Source organism: Leptonotus elevatus, chromosome 7 (genome assembly GCF_054856555.1).
Source record: "Leptonotus elevatus isolate MCC_2025b chromosome 7, RoL_Lele_1.0, whole genome shotgun sequence".
NCBI classification, from domain to species: Eukaryota; Metazoa; Chordata; class Actinopteri; order Syngnathiformes; family Syngnathidae; genus Leptonotus; species Leptonotus elevatus.
The window spans coordinates 15,732,126-15,753,550 of NC_141245.1; the positions used below are offsets into that span (position 1 = coordinate 15,732,126).

General features: G+C 39.9%; 2 protein-coding genes across 7 annotated transcripts in view; both read right to left on the reverse strand.

Moving 5' to 3' along the window:
• cbl (Cbl proto-oncogene) overlaps positions 1-2,003 on the reverse strand; it is a 29,306-nt gene extending 27,303 nt beyond the window's left edge. For 2 of the 3 annotated variants that reach the window (XR_015095529.1, XM_086080122.1), the window contains exon 1: positions 981-2,003. Coding sequence is in view for 1 of the 3 variants with exons in the window: in XM_086080122.1 (XP_085936248.1) it covers positions 981-1,127 (147 nt within the window). In the remaining 2 variants the exon portion in view is untranslated. Of the gene's footprint in view, positions 1-688; positions 763-980 lie in introns of those variants that run through there. The other variant, XM_086080123.1, reaches the window with a different exon arrangement.
• Positions 2,004-4,603: 2,600 nt separating this feature from the next.
• The window catches only part of grik4 (glutamate receptor, ionotropic, kainate 4), a 299,291-nt gene continuing 282,469 nt past the window's right edge, over positions 4,604-21,425 (reverse strand). For 2 of the 4 annotated variants that reach the window (XM_086080249.1, XM_086080251.1), the window contains exons 17-21: positions 19,503-19,668; positions 17,591-17,816; positions 13,640-13,768; positions 13,433-13,551; positions 10,068-10,827 (exon numbers count right to left, since the gene is read on the reverse strand). In XM_086080249.1, the coding sequence (XP_085936375.1) occupies positions 10,438-10,827; positions 13,433-13,551; positions 13,640-13,768; positions 17,591-17,816; positions 19,503-19,668 (1,030 nt within the window). In that variant the 3' untranslated portion in view covers positions 10,068-10,437. Of the gene's footprint in view, positions 7,159-10,067; positions 10,828-13,432; positions 13,552-13,639; positions 13,769-17,590; positions 17,817-19,502; positions 19,669-21,425 lie in introns of those variants that run through there. The other 2 variants (XR_015095554.1, XM_086080252.1) reach the window with 2 other exon arrangements.

Consider the following 21,425-nt stretch of genomic DNA (forward strand, 5'->3'; position numbering starts at 1 on the left):
AACAAATCTATCAAACCAAAAACTAAGTAAGAAAAGTAGCACTCAAGCATGACCTCTAGTTCCATTACAGTTTTTCAGAAAATAAAGCGATAACGGGTTACGAGATTGATTTATCACTATCACAATTTGAAGGAAATACCTTGCAGGTCTCAGTTTTCAAACAAACTTACCGGTAATGAACCCAAACAAAGTGAAACACAAACTTGTCTGTTGTATTGGGTTAGGGTAACCAAAGCGAATGATCATAACACCAATGATTATAATGAGGTTTATCTTAATAAAAAGACGTCTCTCTACTCTGGCACAAAGAGGAAGAGACACAAAAGAGTGTCTTGTCTTCCTATTCACGCTAATATTTGCAGTGTGAAGCTCACAGGAAACTGGAGGTCAAAATGCATGATTTCCTCCCCACCCAAGCAATGAGTTTACCATGAAATTAAAGAGTTGGCCCAGTTAAATGAACACATGTGTCTTTTTATGCTTTGATAAAGAGTCTCCAGGATAATCTCCTCAAAACTGCCAATTTCAGCGCGTGTTACATTTCTCAAAACGTAAACGCGAACTCGTAACCGCCTTCCTATTCATTGCAATTGCAACTAATTTTGGTGTGTAAATGTTGCAGCAAAAACAAAGGAACCGTTAGTACCCATATGATGTCAAAGTAAAAGTATGCTATAAATAAACAAACCCTTCAAATGAAAATTTCAAACCACAAACGCTGATGTTGTTGAGCTTTAAGTCATCCTGATAGTAGGAATTGGCGAATAGAAACGAGGCAGTAAAGACTCGTAACGTCATTTCAACCTAAATTAGCCAATTCGCTAACACAAGCTAACCATGTCGCCGTCCAGCTGATTAGCTTAACGTTAGCATCGTTAGCAGCACACCAAGATTTGCTGTTTTATCGTTAGTTAGCTCCAGTTAGCTTAGCAAGCACTCCGAGCATCCGCTCTTCATGAAAGTCGCTCTTCTTGACCAACCTTATCCATCAGTTTCCAGCATTTCTCCACTGTCTTTTTGTCCACGGCCCCCGGCTGGTGGTGCGAATGGAGGTGGTGGTGGTGTGGCTGAAAGGCATCCTTCATCATTCCGATGAGCCCCCCGCCTTTCTTCAGGTTGCCTGCCATGTTCGGGCTTGGCGGCGGCTGAGGTCTCGTTGCCAGAGTCACAGACAGGTGAGGCGCGGCAGGCGTCGGGGTGGGAGGGAGGTGGTGATCCGGCCGGCACCCCCCTTGGCGAGGGCAGCGCCCGTGTGGCAAATCCGGCGATTTCCTCTAACCCGATGGGTTAGAGGAAGGAATGGGGGGACTATCGGTTAAGGGCTTCCATCAGTAAATCGATCAGTTTGTGGAATAAAAGCCCAATTGCGGCTAACACAACCCCCCAAGAGCCGAGTGTAAAGCGCGCTATGCTGTGGCTAGCTGCGGTGCTCCGCGCCTCGGCGTGCGGGCACACGCGCAGCCCGGCGAGGGGGAGCAGCAGAGCGGGCTCGGAGGACAATGGCACCGCTTCTCCGGTTCGACTCAAAGCGTGTCCTCTCTCCTGTCCTCCTGACGATCTCCAAGTGTGTAGTCAGCGGCAGTTGATGCTCCCGTTAACTGCTGCTCGAAGGGGAAGTGGGGCGTCTGGGTGACAGCCCCGTGCGGCGAGGCTGGCGGACACCGCTCGCCGACGGCTCGGGAGAGGAAGTAGCGCAGTGGCGTGCTTGGCACTCAAGAGATACACGCGGGAACGAGGGTGACTAAACGGTGGAAATTCAACATCGCCCAGTATCGTTTCTTTGCTGATTACCCTTCCCCGTGACGTGTGTTTCCTTTCCTGTTCGTCTCTTTCCGTTCGCCTCCCTCAAAATCCCAAACTCCACGCCTTCGCTGTGCGCGCTCACGGTGCGCGAATGTGATCGGGAACGCGCGCCTGCCTGTACACCGCATTCATAAAAAAAAAGTGTCTTGTTTTTGTTGTTGTCCTTTGGTGGGGTGGATGGTGTCTCCTGACAACAGGGACGTTTTTTACGCCTCTCACTAAAATTAAAGTGTTAGTGTGTGTGAGTCACCAAAACGGCAATGGGTGGGTTGTCATGCTGCCATTCCAGACCCTGATTGGTAACCAAGGACGTCAATCAACTGTCAATTATGCGACACGTGCCTCCATGGCAACCAAATCATGCAATATACCCCCCCCCCCCCCCCCCGCCAAAAAAGACATAAGGGGGTTATATTTTTCTAAACAATACATTAAAACACTCCTTCAGTGGCCTATGAGTTTTTCGAGATACGAGCTGCCACTTGATCTCTTTTTTTTTTGCCTCAAGATTAGGGCTGGGGAAAAGTCAAGTAAGTAAGTAAAATAAGTAAATTGACCACAAAAATAAGTTGGGGCATCCACCCACACATTTCACTTATTATTATTATCATTATTATTATTTCCATCAGATGTTATGCCACCAGTCGAGTGACACATCCTCATGACCGTTTCAGTATATTACCACCCTCTATTGGCAGATAGTTGATACTGCAGTCAAGCAATAAAATTAGTCTGTTATATTGTCTGTATCAGTGGCGTCTCAGCTGGCCATTCAAGGAGGGCCGCTCCGTTTTTTTCCCTCCCGGCCTGCATCATTAAATTTGTTTATTTACTCAAATTTTTTCTTCGTAAGGGAGACTATCAAATGGCTTCGATAAAAATCTGGTCGAGAATGTTCATATTGATGTACAGTTTGCTAGTACAGTAAGTCTGTGTCCTATGTTGTTTGTCTAGACTCCATACTGTATGTGCCCTGTGATTGGCTGGCTTTCTCCAGCCATATACTGTATTATATACTGTATTATTTTAGTTTATTAACAAGGCTATTGTCTATTAACTACAGGTTGCTGTGGGTATTTTATGATAATGAGGGGGAAAAAAACAATCGCTATAATCTTTGACCACAGTTTTAGCTTCAGCAGTCCAAGACGAGGCAATAATAATTTGACATATTATGAGTATGTTGTATATTTATTCTAATTTGATTAATTAAATCCTGTTAAGGTACACAGTGGTGCACACACACCATCAACCTAGACTGGGTTCGTTATGCTTTTAACTGCTGCTTAGTTGTCTGAAATCCTTTACTGTCCGGTCCGCATTTTGTAGTGTGCATTCACCCCAGTGCGTGCCTGTGTGATGACATAAGCCTTCAGTAAGATCCAGTCCGACAGGAAGAGCCCTATAGGAGACACATCAGAGCGACGGTGCAGAAGCAGTTCACCAGAGACAAGGCCATGTGCACATGGAGTGGTATATGTACGATTTGGATACAGCCATCGTCAATTATTTGGCTTGTTGTTTAAATAGGCTACTTGCTCTAGTTTAAAGTTAGCTTAAAACAGGGCAGTGACTGAGGCATGACAAGATACCTGAATGTCTCCTCGAACGAGTCCACATGATTTGCCGCTAGAATTTGTCTATGTACGACGGCTGTTTCAAAATATAAGAAGTTCAATTTTTTAACTTTGGGTTGTGCAAAACAGATAACTGCCACTTATCTCAGCTCACAGACAGTACATAACCCCTGACCATTTATACAAAGAAAACTAGTATTCTACTTTTTTGTTGCGCCCTCTGGTGGAGAAGAAAATGGCAATGTGACAACTTACCCGTGATGCAATTAGCCCCGGTCTCCCCTATTAGACAACATGGTAGTTTCAGGGCAACTTGTCTCAATCATTTTTTGGGTTTGTTGTCTCATATGCAAAGAATGGGCCAATGAAAAATGCACCTCTGGCAACTCTGTTTTCATTTGCCAAAATTGTTCTTCAGATGGTAAATGTGAAGAGTGAGGACATTAGTTTGCCGGGTTTTATTTCATTGTTTAAAAATACATTTCCCAGTTTTTGGAATTACAGTATGTTTTTATGTCAGGACTGGTTTAAGTTTCATGATAAACCATCCATGAACTGAAATGCTTTATTTATTTTTTAAATTAAAAATCCAGTGTGACATCTCACTCCATTATAGTGTGACAACTACCCAACATGTCACATGTTTACTCTCTCTAATTGATGGCATATAACTGCACTGACACAAAGTATGAAAATGACATAATATATACCTAAGACTGGTCTTTCATCTGGTATACATTTTGTTTATATATGATGTATTCATGATTCCAATAAAGATATAAAAGTGTAAAAAAGTGATACAACTAGTCTCCGCTACTCATATAGGCAGCTACCTTTTTTAAGAATCATACGCCCTATAAGAGATCCATTTATAACAGATCTAACATCAGGGAACTATTTATTTAATATTATTAATAAGAGATACTGCTGACCCTGGGAAATCTGCACCTTATTATTTAAAATTAAAACTAAGTTAAGTAAAATGTAACATTTATTTACTGACAAAAACAATAGGGAGCTATTTCAAGATTGCTTTAAGCCCTTTGTGTAGAAACACATAGAAAACTGTTTACTTGTTTAAGTTTTTATTCATTTGACTTTTTAAGACATGCAAATGACCCAGGCTCCAAAATGTCAGTTATCGGCCTTAATTGGTAATGGCCATAAAAAATAAAATAAATAAAAAAACATATCGGTCTATCTCTATTAAAGTCATAATGAGAAGTAAGGGTGAGCAATGTTGTTACCTGCTTTATGTCCAGTCGTGTGTCAGGTTTGAAAGAAGACAACATTGAGCAAAAGAAAGGCAGCACTCTTCTTGCAAAAAGAAAACATGGAGGTTGAATAGTAAATGTAATGTAGGTAGTCAAAAATTTCCATTCGTCCATTTTCTATAGCGCTTGATCTCTCGTCGAGAGCTTTTGAATCGTGGAGTTTGCATGTCCTCTCCATGCTTGCGTGGATTTTGAACATGTATTTTAGGTTTCTTAGAAATTGTTCTTAGGTGTGAAAGACGCCAGCTAAATCGTGTACCCTACTGAAGACAAGCACGATAGAAAATAGCTGGACCCCAAGGTAACTGTTTGTACATTTTTCAGCTTTCATTCACACATAATGGGAAACGTGGGCTACATTATTTATGAATGCAAGCAGTGATACATTGATGGGTGTAAAAAAAAAAGCTGTAATGTTGCTGAATGCCCACTAGAGGTCGCCAAGTTATTGTTTGTGGAAGTTGGACTAATGTAGCCTGAAAGTACTCAATTCAACAGTTGCATTAAACCTTCTGCCTTTGCAAAGATACAAAAGCACAGATTTTAATTTAATTGGTCAAATCAGCGTTAATTCAATAATATACTTATTGTTGTAGCGAGTGTTTCAGTTCGTGTATGAGCACACTGAATCAGATATCAGCGAGTTGTGTATCTTTTTTTTTGTTGCCTCCATTAAATTACAAGCTGAATAGAATAGTCACTGATAGGATCTGCTGCTGTTTTGTTAAATATGTGACTAGACTACTCACTGTAGATTGCCTGCAGCTGTCCAAATGTCCAAAATGTGATTTCCTATGGAGCCAAGTGCGGGTGAGCAAAGCCCAATTTAAACACAAAAGTAGTAATACTAATCAATATGTACGTGTCTTTTCCACATTGGCGTTTTCCTGGCTCATGTTTCCTATCTTGAAAAGTGACACTGTTCAAGCCTGTGTCCAAATCTAATTCTTGATAGCACTAGTTGTTTGTCTAACATTTAAAAAATTAGTTATGTTAAATTGGTATGTGTGTACTAGATTAGTCATTTCCAATTGGTCAATAAAACATTATTATTTTTTTAAGGCTAAAAGGTCCAGCCTTCAATACAGTGCTGTAAATTTTCATGTATTTGAAAAAATAATTTACTGCCATAAATTCATAAAATAAAAAAAAAGATTATTAAAAATGAAAGGCGATAATTTTTTTAAATCGCAATTAATCACATGACTTCACTAGTTAACTCGCGATTAATAAAAAAAAATCATATCTGTTCTAAATGTACAATAAAAAAAATCTAGGTTTCATACAATTGTTAACAAAAGTGGATTTTTTTTTAAACTAATAGAAATAGTTCAAATTAATTTTTGACATTTATAGCCGTCAATGGCAGTGAATGAGTTAACGAGTTCCCGGTTTTCCAAGTGGAAGCAGTAGTAGAGATGTGCTTCTCTTAAGGACCTTGGTAAAAAGAGGAAAAGCATGAGGACCATGACATGATCTTTTGCCATGTGTCACTCTCAAACGAGTAAAAGCTTATATGTGTCGTCCCCAGCAACCCCCAACACAAATCCACATCCACACAAGTATGCTAAACATTTGAAGACGTCTAGGAATCAGGGTCTTCCGCTGGTCGACGTTCCTGTTGGACGAGTCCGTTTGCGAGGACGAAGCAGGTGCACCATTGGGGCGTTCCATCTGACTGAATAATTAGCATTTTGAGTGGAAACTGTTTAGCATGGCGCATTTAAACAGCACAAAAGGGCACATATATCAGCATAAAGAGCGCAAAAAAAAAAAATGACAGGACACATTTAGAACGGAATTAAGATGCCAATGAAAGAAAGGCTGCTAAAAAACGTCTCTCCAGAGAAGGTCATATAAGTTTTAATTCACTCAACAGATTCTCTTGTCATCAAGCTAATTGGCAACCACTGATTTAGTACCTGGGATAGTCACCTGTGGGCCTGAGGCAAACCCAATACAAAAGAGCTTGAATATTCATGTTTATCATCAACCCAAAAAAAAAGTGTGAATGTGAGAAAATGCTCCTATTTCCTGAAGTCCTGAAATCCTCCTCACTGTTATTATCTATGCACATGGGCCACAATATTAGGTACGCATGCACAATGTACTGACAATAACTTTTTTGATTGGCATGGTCAGAGAGAAATCTAATGTTTATTGTCATGACAACTGACAACTGTTTCTAATATTTTAGTTGGCCTATTTAGCATGATTGTTTATTTTGAATGTATAATTTGTCCGTCTGCATCCATACATGTATCAATTCTCCTTCAACTACTTTGAAGGATGTGAATTACTGCATGACTAGGACTGACTGGCAGAGGCACCTTGAAGTTGCTGTTATTGTCACGAAGGAGAGTGATGGAGTGAAGGCGATGGGCGCATTTAAAAAGACGGGACACATCAGAGAGATAAGCACGGCGCGATCTCAGCAGATGGACGAGTGCTTTCAAAAAGAGGGAAGGGTTCCAAACAGTGTTGATCTCTTGTGGACTGTGGCCCTGAAATGCCAAACACAACAACAAAGAACTAAACACAAGAGCAAGTCAAAAACAAAAATGAAACATAACAGCAAAACAAAAAACAAAAAAACCCCACCCCATTATCAACAGGAAATTAATATACATTTATTAGCTGTTGTTTTGTTTGTGTGTTTATTACATTTGCTGTCATGATTAGTTTTTGTGTTTAAGTTGCTGCTGTGTTTAAATTGTTTTTTTTTTAATTTGTTCATTATTTTTTTTAATTTGTGATGATTTTTTTTATTTTAAACTTGCTGTTGTGTTTTTATTATTATTATTATTATTATTATTTTTAAAAAAATATATATATATTTTTTATTTTATTTTGCAGTTGTGTTTCGTTTTTTGATTATCCTGTTGTGCTTTGCACTTCTTGGTTACTGTCGGTTTGCCCCATGCAAATGGGAAAGCGTATACAACGCATTAAATCTCTCGTTCAAGTCCTAATGGGTTAACTGTATGCAAAAAACAAACAAACAAAAAAAATAGAAGTCTGTTTACCATCTGTTTTCTGCACTTATATGCTGTTCACTGTGATGGGGAGTTGGCGTCTATCCCAGTTGATTTTGGTTGATATGCGGACGGCACCCTGGATTGGTCACCAGTCAATCACAGCTAGGCACATTGTGAGACTGACAATCATTCACAGAGTCATTGTGAGGGAATTGAACCAAGTCTGCCTGCACCAAAGTCAGGCGAGTGAACCAATAGCAATATGATGGCAGTTTATTTAAATTTTTTTAAGTAACATGTTGTATTTCCTCAAAGCTCTCTAGACATGCACGCCCCAATTAACTAACCAAGTGAGTTGTCTGCTTGAATGAACACCACACCGAAAATTAACAATTCTTCCACACCTGAAAATAAGTGTGTTATTTCCTGTGATATGCTTTACACCGCGGATGTGTTAGCACAACACACAGCACCTGCAAAGCTGAACATTATGGTGGAGTTTACTGATGTATGCGCCTGCTAAACAGAACAGAAAAAAAATCACCAATGGGGGGAAACAATGACAACGTTGTTGAGCACTTTGACAGTTTGAGGATGCACAGTAGTGTCCAGAAAAATGACTTTTAAATGAGCCTGCAGTACAATACATAATTTTTTTGTATTAGATTGTAAAGTGGTGCCTTGAGATACAAAATTGTATTTGTTCTGTGACCATTCTCATAACACAAAATATTTGTATCTCAAATGATCTTTCCCAATAGAAATGAATGGTGATGCCATTAATCTGTTCCAGCCTGCCCCAAAACACCCCCGAAAATTGTAATGTTTTTTTTTTATGAGGAATAAAAACAAGACTCTACAATAAATTTTAAAAACGTGTAATATGACATAGGTAACAATAATGTCAATAATTAAACAGTTTGTGCATCATGAATAATTCATTGCAATTCCTGGTGTTTTGCTTCCAGTGTAGCAGTATAATACTGGCATGAAGATACAAACAAAGACTTTCACAACTCCAGTACTGTTATTGACTCAGTAAACTAGTAATATTAGTAATTTTTTTGCAGAGGATAAAGAATATGTGCATGAGTATTGTTATATTATCTGTTTACTGTTTGAAAGCATTATATAAACAAAGATGACTTGACCTGATGCACCATCTGTGTTCCAATGTCAGCTGTAAAGGGTTGTAACGCGTAGCTTACTGATGCTTTTCCTTAGCCCATCCACAGTTTATTGTGTGTTACCATTAAGCTAGCAGACCGCCATTACTAAGGCACATTTATATTTTCTTAATACATTTTTTTATTTAAAGGGCTCATCTTGCAAACGCCACATGACCAAACCCAGAAAACAGGTGAGCCGTGACGGTCGTTACCTGAGTTTTTGGGCACTGCGATGTCATTTTCAGTCGATGGAAATGGCAAAATGGCCGCCGCTGAGATGGATAACAATGGGTGTATTTTGCTGCTTAATTCATATTCTACAAACTGCCACAACAGTCTTAGACATTTTTGCAGATGCATTTTGATAAACTTGTAAGTCCGGTCACTTGTATCTCAAGGCACCACTCTATATCGTTTCTCTAATTGAGTAATTATTTGAAAAATATTTATTATTATTATGCCAATTTTAATATGTATTATTAAAAAAACATTGTATCACTGAAGGTCTCCCACTAATATGCAGTATTATGCACCATAACCCCTATTTAATGCCATTCTTTTTTTCAGTCGAGTAAATAAACAGCTCAGCCCACTCGTTAAAAAATGTAGTAAATAGTCAAATGTAATAAATATATTGTGTTTGGTCAGCTTTCAGACTTTGAGTGACGGCATGTTTCACCGAAACAAGATATCAGAGTGAACTCTTCAAATGATGTCCTGCTTCCGACACGGTCCCAAATTTCTCCAGACAAATATATTCTAAGTTTGTGTTTTGCAAAAATGAATGCATGAAAATGTCAGAGCAAGTTGGCTGATGCGAACTGAAAGATTCCTTGGGCTTTGCGTAACCTATCACATTCAATTGAAGATGAAGGGCCTTGACATTTAAAAGAACACATGTCAACTGCTGATATAAATATATAAAACGTTCTTCCCTTTACTGCGGACCGATTTATTTGTTTATGCAGCTGCGCTTTAGTCATATGAATGTTTGTTGGCCTCAAGTTATTCATGAATATTTTCCCTGTGCGTGTTTACATTGGGATGAGAGGCCACAGAGAGGCGAAGAAAAGTCATAGTAAATATGACACGGAGTCAAAGATGGCCGACGAGATGCAAAGGCACAGCAATGGAAAATTGGAAGTATTTAAATGAAGAAACACATTTAAATGGCTCATTAACTCATTATTTAAAGGTCAAAAAGAGTTCTTTTCTGACTTCTGTCAGCATCTTGCAACATACATTTGTCAGATTAAAAAAAAGGGAACTTGTTTAATGTTTAATCCCCCCCCTCCCCTCAAGAACAATATAACAACAATATTCAGTACTGGTAATCCAACAGAGGACAGGAATAATTTAAAAAGGCGAGGAGAAAAAGAAACAGCACAATGATAAATGACTTGAAAATACTGCATAGTACAAATGGCCCGTGGCTGTTTGTCCTCTGTGTGTCCTGTTCGGAGCAGTACTGAGGGCCGACATGAGACAGACTCATCAGTTTTTCCATGAGCAAGAAAAAGACAAATCCGCCCCAGGAGATTCCCAAAAAAGATGAGTCAGTACCTTGGTCCTGCGTCGGGCGATCCGGCGACAAAGCAGCGTCTGACCGGGAAGGCGAACGTCTGCAGGGCGCGTGTTATTCAGGTTCGCTGCTATTTGTCGTCTTGTCCCACTCTATGCTCTCCTCACTGGGCGTGGGGGACGGCAGGGCCCCGGCCGCCCCCCCGGGTCGCACCCTTAGCCCCTGGAAGCGTCTGCACTCGGGGCAAATGCGGATGTGGCTGCAGCCTCTGGCCACCAGCGCGGCCTCCTGGGCCAGTCTGTGGGAGAGCGGCTCGGGCAGTCCCGTGCCGGTGCACAGCTTGCCGTTGGGGAGGCCCATGGCGGCCGCCCGCGCCCGGCGCTCCTCCTGGGGCAGGGGTTGCGGCCGCGTGACCGACGGCGTCCGGCGGCGTCTCACCTGCAGGCTGTCGTGACACAGGACGATGCCCTGCAGCTCGCGCAGCATCTCCTCGCACACCGACTGCTGGAACGCACACACGGAAAGAGGGAGATAGCGAGAGGGGGGAGGGAGGGGGTGAGAGAGGGAGGGAAAGGCAGAGAGGCCACACTGATCACACATTAGAGGTTAGATGCTCGTCAACACCACAAAACAGTGATTGAAACGCTGTTTGAAAACGGGCTTACCTGTCAACAATCATATTACCTTATTTACTCAAATAGACCCAATTTTTTTTCACTTCAACTAATAAAATAAATACCTGCCCCCCAATTAGATGCCCCGGTAGTTGCGTTAATTAACACCTCACATAGCCACTATTTGAGAAATTACAGAATACGCATTTAACTCATTCACTCCCAGCCATTTTCACTGAAGCAACCACTTCGCTCCCGGCTGTTTTACTGGATTTTGACTGATTTTGCAAGGCCCACAGAATATTGTGTTCTATTGCTATAAAAACACACCAAAAGAAAGATTTGAGTCTCTTCTTTCATCAGAATCTGTATCTGTATCTGTTTCTGTTTTGCAGCAATTAGCATTAGAATATAGCTAAGTTTCATCATTATTCACATTGCTGGTGAAAATACTGTCAAAAAGAGCTTGTTGCAACATATCCCTGGCTGATCTCTTATACTTTGCTGCCACCTGCTGGCCATTTTTTTGTAATAACTACCATTGTTCTAAGCCACCTCTTCATGTCAAAAGCTGCATCAAAGCCTTGTGTATGCTCTTGCATAAAAAAACATATAAATATGTTTTGGGGAATGAAGGACAAAGCATTAAAAACGTATTTACACATTTTTGGGTTTGAATAAGTTAAGGGTTCGTATTCCATTTTTTAATAAATGTTTAGACTTTTCTGTCTTCCTTCAAATTTCTAACATTTTTGGCAACTTTGTGTACATATTATAGTAATTATGCTTCCTCTCCTTTTTTTCCCTGCCTTTTTTGCTATCAATTTTCTGACATTTCATGGTAATTTCGTGATTTATTTTTTGTTTTTGGACATTTTGTGGTTACTTTTTGTCTTTTCTGCCTTTAAAAAAAAATCTCTGACATTTTTGACAATTTTACGGACATACGTTTATTTTCTGCCTTTCCTCTTTCTTTGGGCATTTTTAGGTATTTTAAAAGGAACCCCGTCTGTCAAGTTTGCTCTATATTATTTATTTAGTTTTATACAGTATGCCGCCATTGTTATTTACGTCGCAACGCATTCCGTGCGTAGTGACGTAGAATGACGGCTGGCTCTCTGCCGAGCAATGTGAAACGTCTATAAATAAAGCAAGTTAAGCCTCGTAGCGTTCCTAAAAAACAACATGCGAACGGGAGAGCCACCTTCCCCCGCCCAGTGCTCTCGTCATTCACCAGACACAATCAAGAGTTTTGATCGTCCCTTTAGGAACGCTACGGAGGCTTACTTTGCTTTCTTCATAGGCATTTCGAGAGCCTGCCGCTATTCTACGTCACTACGCACTGGATGCGTTGCGACGTAAACAACAACGTCCAAATAAATTTACAGTCGGGGTTCCTTTTAAAAAACTCTTTCATCTACCGTTTGTCTATCTTTTCCTTACAGCCTAAACATTTGTACTGACATTTTTTTTGAATATTTAATGATTAATTTTTAATGTAATCATGAATTAATTTAAATATTATTTTATCTAAAAAATGAATATGTCACAGGGAGCCACGGGAGAGGGACTAACGAGCCCCATGTGGCTCCAGAGCCGCAGGTTGCAGATCCCTGGCCTAGTAATAGCAACTCAAATGTAATCAATAGTCATGGATGTGAATGGAGGCGCTACAGTTCTTATAGACTTAACCATGTGGCCAATGTCATAAATGTACAAATAGTAAGGTGAAATAGCGATGTTGCTAACGTTGAAAGAGCTACGTTCCAAAAAAAAAGGACCCAAGTTGGCATTTGACTTTCACATACTGCATGTTTATTAAAGTAAAGTCACAGTGTGGAGTCCAGTTGAAAAAAAAGACAATCATCGAGTATCATTTGAAAGGCATCACATCAGAAATAGGCTGGACACACGGCTTGCACAACTCGCTCGGACCAATGCAACAAATCGGCTCAGCGTTTGAACTGTTTGTGTAGAAGAAGGCAAACTTAGAGCTGCTACAGGACTGTTTCAACTTCTCAATCTGAGACGAGGCTACATTCAACAGACACCCTGATAACGCCACAATAGTAGTGTATAGCAGCTAGAAAAAAAAACACCGAATGTTTTCGAAGTTTGCATTGTTGGCCTGACGATGTGCACACAGTGGAAGGCATTGAAATGCTTGCTTGGATGTTAAGGTTAATAATCACACACATCTTTGATGAAAAGGCTACGACTGCCAGCACCATTATTGCACCAAGAAGACCTGACTACATTCATTATGACATACCCTATGCAGCATACTGTATATTTAGGATTCTAACAGAAATACATATACATGTAGACCACGTGAGGTAAATCTTTGGTTTTGTGCTCATTGAGTCTGGAGGCAGACAGCGACTACGTGTCAGACCCGCTCAGTGTGGGGTGAGTCTGGCGGCCCCGCGGGGGAGCGGGCGCCAGGGGGGGGAGAGGGAGACAAAGCAAATGCAGGTTACATAGGCCTCTCTCACCTCACTTCCTGGCGCGTGCCTCAGCATCCACACAAACTCCAGCACCGCCATGAAGATGGCCACCAGTAGGCCGCACACCAGCACCACGAAGATGCCGCCTATGTTTTCCATGCCCAGGCCTGCGGGACGGGAAGCAGGAAGTGAGATTGGAGGGAATGCAAGCGGTAAAATGTATGATGGGAGAACGAAGATGAAGAAGACAAGAACCTTTGGCCCGGTGGTCCTCTTCCTTTGGACATTTGCCGCCATCCCACCACTTCCTCTTGAGGATCTCTAAGCGATTGTCCTCCTGAAGCTTGAGGATGGTCAGGTCAAACTCGTCACGGTACACAGAGCCTGCAGTCAAAACAGAGGCAAAGCTCCAATGCATTACAAATGTACAAGGGGTACCGTATGTTTGGTTTAACATAAAAAAAATATATATCATTACAGTTAGCTTTTATTTAGACTTTTGTTTAGTGTAAATACGTTTTTGAAGAAGGTTTATCAGCTTTAATTTAATTTATTTATTTAAAAAAAATGCTGTTTTTATGAGTTTTAGTAGTAGCTTTTCTTTTTACTATATGGAGTATTTGTCATGTGCAAGATAAAAATGATCAGCCACAAAGTAAGTGAGGTAAGTTATTCAAGTTTTTGTTAAGTATGAATGAGATTTTGAGGTTACAAATTGCGGAGTGGAATAATTTGCGCAACAGTGTAAGAATATGTTGTCACGTTGCACAACGAGGCACGCTCAGATACAACCATACTTACTGTTTTTCATCCAATTCTTTTACGTTTATGGCTTATAAGTGTTATTCATACAAATATGTTAGCCTACTAAAGTTTCAGTGAAAATGATGTGGATGCTACGGCTGACACTGACCTGAAATGAACTTGAAATAAAGAATGGAACTGAACTAGCAAATAATAAAATGCTAAATTAGAATAACGATAAACTGTAACTTGCAAAAAAATCTACGATGCTAATGTTACTATGCTAACATGCCGCAAAATAGAAAACTGTTAAAAGCGCAGAGACACATTGATAAGGATTTTATGTCTTTCCCTGTATCCGAGTACTATTTCTCATAAGAAATAAAGGTTTTAGATCTTGCTTTCGAATTTCGGTACCACTCATGACGTGATTAAAACACTAACATGCTAACAATTGCTTTGCTAACAAATAGCAAGCGAGCAAAGTGAATAGCAAAAGTGCCAAGACAGATGAATAAGGATTCTATACCTTCCCCAGCATTCAGGTAGTATTTCTAACGAAAGTTGATCAAATGCTAGCATAACAGCTACGTTAACATATAGCAAGCATATGCTAATATTTAGCAAGCATGAGTAACGAGCAACCGTGAGTGATAATCATGTGAGCTACGAAAAATTGTCCAACTTCACTGAAATGGTCCTAAGACGATTATATATTTACTATAAATAATAAATATCTTTATTCATCTATCAATGCCAGCGACATGTAATGAAAGGCAGAACAAGTAATGTTCAGTTAAACAAGCTCAGATTTCCCTTTGAGTAAGTACATTTGTGAGTACACCGAGACAAGACCATTATTTATTTATGATACCTTTGACAGTTTGATTTTGCACTGTATGTAAGTACCTTAGCTCAATCAAGTTTGGGAAACACTGGTCTTGTATATGTGCTGCACATTTAGTAGCAATTGCACACACTCTCTACATGAGTAGTAATGTGTTTACTTAAGTCATCTTTAATTGCACTCATCAAAGTAGTTTTAATATGTATACCAAGAAAGAGTGCTTTTACTGTGTTAGACCTACTGCTGCTTGCGTGATCTGTTTTAGTTTGCCAGAGAGACTTTTGCTTTGGGTGCTGTCACATGACTCAAAGAAACTACTAGTGATGTAGTCACATGACCTGGAGGACTATCTTTTACTTTTACGTACTTGAGTCCTATTCTAAAGGAACTGTACTTTTGGCTGCTCCACCCGCGTCAGCTCAGCAGGCAGGCCAGTCAACAGTTAGAAAGGAGAGGAAAATATCCAAACAACACTGATTGTGCAGCTGGTAGCGCTTCAGCCTTTCCAGATGATACGTCTCCCAGCATGATGTCAAGAGCGAGGAAGAGATACCAGGAGACAGGCTTGTGGGAGGCCTCGATGACACACTTTTGAATGTTGGTAACAAGCGCTTTTTCAGCATTCCACTTTTTTTGTTTTGTTGTTGTTGTTGCTGAGCCTACTTTGAAACAAACACATTTATCAGATAACAAAAGCACCTTGCGAGCGCATATCTCCCCCAAGGTTAACCATTTATCAAATAGGAAATAATACCATCACCTGATTTTTTACAGATGATATAGAAGTTAAACACACCCTTGTTAAAAAATAACATATATGATCTTTAACTCATTCACTGCCATAAATTTATTTAAAAAAATAAAATAAAGATTATTAAAAATTTTAATCGCATGACTTCACTAGTTAACTCACGATTAATCACAAATATTATTTTCTATATGTACAATATTTATTTTCTAGGTTTTCATACAAAAGTGCGGAAAAAAAAATAGTTCAAATTAATTTTTGACGTTTATAGCCGTCAATGGCAGTGAATGAATAACAAACAAAAGAAAATAAAAGATTATTAAAAATTAGGGGGAACGGGTGATTACAATTTTAATCGTAATTAATCGCATGACTTAACTCTACTTAACTCACGATTAATCACATATTTTATATCTGTTCTAAATGTACACATTTTTTTATAGGTTTTCATAGTCTTGTTAACAAAAGTGGAAAAAATGTTAAACTAATAGTAATAGTTCAAATAAATGTTTTACGTTTGTAGCCATCAATGGCAGTGAATGAGTTAAAAAAAAAATTAGGATGCGGGAAATCTTTTTATTGGCCCAGCTATGGGAAAATGTACAAAAGAAGGTGACACAAGTGCGCACACCCTAAAACTAATATACGTTCCGCCATCCATCTGAAGAAAGACAACATTAAAGCACTATACTGCTATTAACATGCCTCACTATGGCTAAGGTGTACTGATGGTGATGCACAATGTTGTTTTGTTTGTTTCAGTTGTACAGAAATACTGTACAATTAATCTGTTCTAGCCATCCCCCAAAATTGTATTCATGAATTTTTTACAAAGAAAAGCATCAGACAGTAAATTTGTACTTTATAAAAGCATACAGTTTTAGCCACTTTTTTTTACTTAAATTCACTAGAGATTGTGCTACTTCTGATTTGCATGCTTTGGCTGTATATGCCTGTGAGTATTGCCATATTATATGTCTGCATCTGTCACTCTACCATGTATGCTTAACGCCACAATACCGATGCTAAGCGTTAGCCCGTGTATGGCATTTCCCAATATGTGTTAGCATTAAGCCAGCTGACTTTAAGTTAATGTTGTGGTAGTTTTAAATACACATGGTGTAAATGTCTTTGTTCTATGCTAAGTTTGAAAGTAAAATTCAACTGTGGTCAATAAGCAGCTTAAAGCCTCTTTTTTTGAAAAAAATATTCATTTTCTGTGAACTGCTGCTGGTTGTGAAGTGAGTTTCCTGCTACCATTGAGCACTCAGGCGCCAGTCAAAGCCCCCCCAAAAAATGTGCCCGAACCACGGCCGATATCTCCGAAAACTCAAGGCACCACTGTACTTGTAAAATCAAGTGCAACATTTATAAAACAATGTTTTCTGAAGCACAGTTCAGCTATCGTATTTTGTTGGAGACACAGTCACGGCGTGCTGTGTGGAGATTGGGCTTATCCATCCTTGAGAGGAATTTAAACAACTGGTGTTTACTTTCAAGGTGTTTTTCTCTCTATCGACACCGCCACTCAACATGTGATCAAAGTCGACATATTTGAATCTCCGAGCGAGCAGCGAGTCACGTCACAACAGGGAGCCAAATTTCGCTTTCTCTTATCTTGCCTTCTCCCACCAGGGCATGGAAAGAGACACTCTATTAAAGCCTGTTTGAGTTTTTGTTGTTGTTGTTGCATCATCTCTCCTCCTCTGTGAGTTTGCCTTTTCTCAGGTGCTGCTTTTCAATGTAACTTTTGACGGCAAATCCTTCTCTTGCTCCTCAACTCATGTTCACCGTGAATTGAAGGAAGAAGCATCCGATGAATTCATTTTACGCTTACATTCGATTCCCGAGCATCTCCCCCACTCACCCAGCGGCATTCCGATACCGTAGCCCTTGGTGTCGAGGAGCCCGCCGATCTGCGTCAGGTTGCAGTTCCTCTGCCGGTAGTATTCGTTCATGGTGCTCTCAAGCAGGTAGGCGTAGTTGGAATTGAGGACGCGAGCGATGCCCTCCTCCGTGCTCTTCACAAACACGCTGGGCTGCTTGGAGTGCATGAAGTTCCACATTCGTTGGTACGTCTGGTAGCGGGAATTCTGCAGAATTTAGCAGACATGTTTTGCCAGAGGTGAAGAACATTTACCAAAATAACTCCTGCTCCATCTTGAGGCATCTCAGTGCCAAGAAGCTATGGTGAAGTGAGTTGTGGAGCTTCTTTTCCACAAAAGTAGTGCTTTGCTGGAATAAGGGTGCCCAAAAATATATTGACGTGAGTTAAGGAACTTTGTTTGGAAAAAAGTAGTGCTTTGTCGCCATTTTGTGACACCTTGGTGCCAAGAAACTATGTTTTAAGTGAGTTGTGGAGCTTCTTTTCCACAAAAGTAGTGCTTTGCCAGCATAATGGTGCCTCCAAAAAATATGTTGATGTGAGTTAAGGAACTTTATTTAGAAAAAAGTAGTGCTTTGTCGCCATTTTGTGACACCTTGGTGCCAAGAAACTATGTTTTAAGTGAGTTGTGGAGCTTCTTTTCCACAAAAGTAGTGCTTTGCCGGTGTAATGGTATCCCCCCCCCCCAATTTTTTTTTGACATGAGTTAAGGAACTTTGTTTAGAAAAAAGTAGTGCTTTGCCAGCATATTGAAGCCCCAAAATATATGTTGACGTGAGTTAAGAAACTGTATTTGGACAAAATTATTGTTCTTCCACCATTTTGTGATATCTTGTTACCAAGAAACTATGTTAAAACGAGTTGTGGAGCTTCTTTTGATAAAAGTAGTGCTTTGGCGCCATTTTCGTGGCATCTTGGTACCCAAGAAATGATGTCTAAAGTGAGCCGTGGAGCTTCTTTTGACAAAAGTAGTGCTTTACCGGCACACTGTTGCCAAAGAAATATGTTGAAGTGAGTTAAGGAACTTCATTCAGACAAAAGTTGTGCTTTGGCACCATTTTGCCATATCTTGGTACCAAGAAACTATGTTGAAATGAGTTGTGGAGCTTCTTTTCAACAAAAGTAGTGCTTTAAGGAACCTTTGTTTAGATAAAAGTAGTGCTTTGCTACCACTTTGTGACATCTAGGTGCTAGGAAACTATGTTGAAGTGCTTCTTTTAGCGCTTTGCCGGCAAAACGGCGCCAAAGAAATATGCTGAAGCGAGTTAAGGAACGTTTGGTTAGACAAAAGTAGTGCTTGGTTCCCAGGAACTATGTTGAAGTGATGCCAATCGAACGAGCGCGGAAGAGATCAATTCGACTGTATTTCCACGAGAAATATGACCTCCGACTTGAGATCACGTGACTCCTTCCAGCAGAAGGAGCACATTTAGCTACTTCATGCGCAAGGAAGTTCTCTTCCCTTGAGCGCTCGCTGCGGAGCACGTTCTTCACTTCGCATTCGAACTTGCCTTCCTCTTTCTTTGAGCTTGTCTTCCGCGACATCATTAACAGTCCAGCGGGCTATAAAGCACACAGCGAAGCAGCCAGCAGGCCCGCGTATATTATCCCTTCGCCCCCATATTAGTCTTCACCGCCTCACTTCCCTTGTCACATACTCGTTCTCTATTTCCCACAGTTTTTTCTCGCTGAGGTCACGGCGGTTGCTTCGCTCGAGACTTGCGCCCGAGTTCTTAAAGAGAAAGCTATCGAGGAGGCAGGAAAGGTGAGCAGGCGGATAACGTCGCCGATGACCCGTCGACGAAAAGGCCACTCGGGTCAATGTGCCTGCGTTTCATTTTGACGGCGCACCGTCAACAATCTATCAAAAGCGACCATGCGCGTGAACCCTGACCTGGAAGAAGGTCATGGTGGAGCCCCCGTGCATGGTGCCGTACTCGATGGCCGTCTGATCCGCCAGGTCGTCCACGGACTCGATGGGCACCTCCATCCTCTGAACGGTGAGGAAGGCGGCCAGGTTGGCAGTGTACGACGAGATGATGATTAATGTGAACGCCCACCTGCGCGGGGGAGACCGCAGCATATGTATCTCTTATGCAAATGAGCAGACAGGTGTTTAGAGATAAACAGCGAGGGAGAGCGAGGAGCTTTACAATGACGGCAGGCCTTAGACGAGAAGACATGGCGGTGTGGGCTTGGATGAAGGTGATAATGTCAAGAAAAGAAGAGAAGGCATATAAGACGTGTGAAGACCAAATCTACTCTACTTTTTAGAGTGTGAAAAAGCTACGTATTTTAAGTTTCCTGATCAGTTATTCACTATTGTATATGTCATCATGTGTTATACACTGCTGATTGTTGGCCTAATGACACATGGCAAAAACAATTCAACCAACCTAGCTACATATTCGTATAACATTGATTTACAAAAAGGTTTACAACACTCCTGACATGACATTTCAAGTTATTATATATTATTAACGCCACACTTACTCTCTATGGCCTCAAAGTATTTTCCATAAACATATTCACCGCCCGTAAACCCTGCAGTGTGAGATTTTAATAATACCAATAAAAATAACAATAATAAATGTGCCAAAATGAGTGTGTTAATTTTCAGTTAATTTAAAGTTCCTTTTTCTAACGCACGATTACTTGGAAAGCCTGTACTGGGGGAATTCCAGTCGCACCGCAGCAGACACATCCACGTCAAGATTTAGCAGTAATGCATTTGAGGTCAAGTTGTATTTTACAATTTTAAAAATGTGCAGAATTTCACAAGTTGCTTCATGTTAAAGATTAGATAGCTCTTAATATGAAAAGTGAAATGCACTGAGCTGTCACCAACGTCTTACAAATGCAATTATGCCATCTAGTGGCAGATAAATGACCTCAACACAAATCAATATCACACTCGTTTTTTTTTGTTTTTTTTACAGTACAGTAAAGTACATTTTTTTAACTCAATTTTATGAATTATGAAATTACTGTATCTTTGACTAAAAGGTGCAGCCATATTTCTATTAGTTTAACTTTTTCCCACTTTTTTTGACAAGAGTATGAAAATTTAAATAAAAAAATATGTTATTGTACGTTTTATTGTACATTTTGAACAGATATAAAATTAATTTGAGTTAACAATTGAAGTCATGCGACTAATTATGATTAAAAATGTCATCGCCTGACACCCCTAAATAATAATAATAATAATAATGATCATCATATTATCCTCACTTTTTGACGTGTTTCAACTCCCACATAACAAATCCGATTTACACCTATTTCAATTTCAACAAAAATTCATGTCTTCCACGATGTTCATACTGACAGTTTTCGCACAATTTAACATTTGATATAAAAATCTCCCAATCATTTTCAATCGGACATTCAACTTTTTAAGTCAGCATTCCACTCCCTTATATACCATTCATCAGGTTTTGAGTAATATATATATATATATATATATATATATATATATATTATAGTGCTGTCAAAGTTAAAGCGTTAATTGATTAATTAATCACAAAAAATGATCGCATTAATCATGAATTAACGCATATTAATCGCACTATTAATTTCGACAATAGATTATCCTTTAGCGTGACAGCGGTTGGCTACGTTTAAGGTAGCACAGGTTGTGTTTGAGCACTTAACATCATTTCATGAATGTTTGCGTATCACATTTAGAATATTTGTTCATGTCAAAATATCGGGGTAATTTTTTTTCCATTTTAAATTATGCAAGTAATTAACTGATTAGGAAAAAGAGGAGGATGAGCGTGTGCAGTGGATCCAAAAATGTTGAAGACGTCCTCAT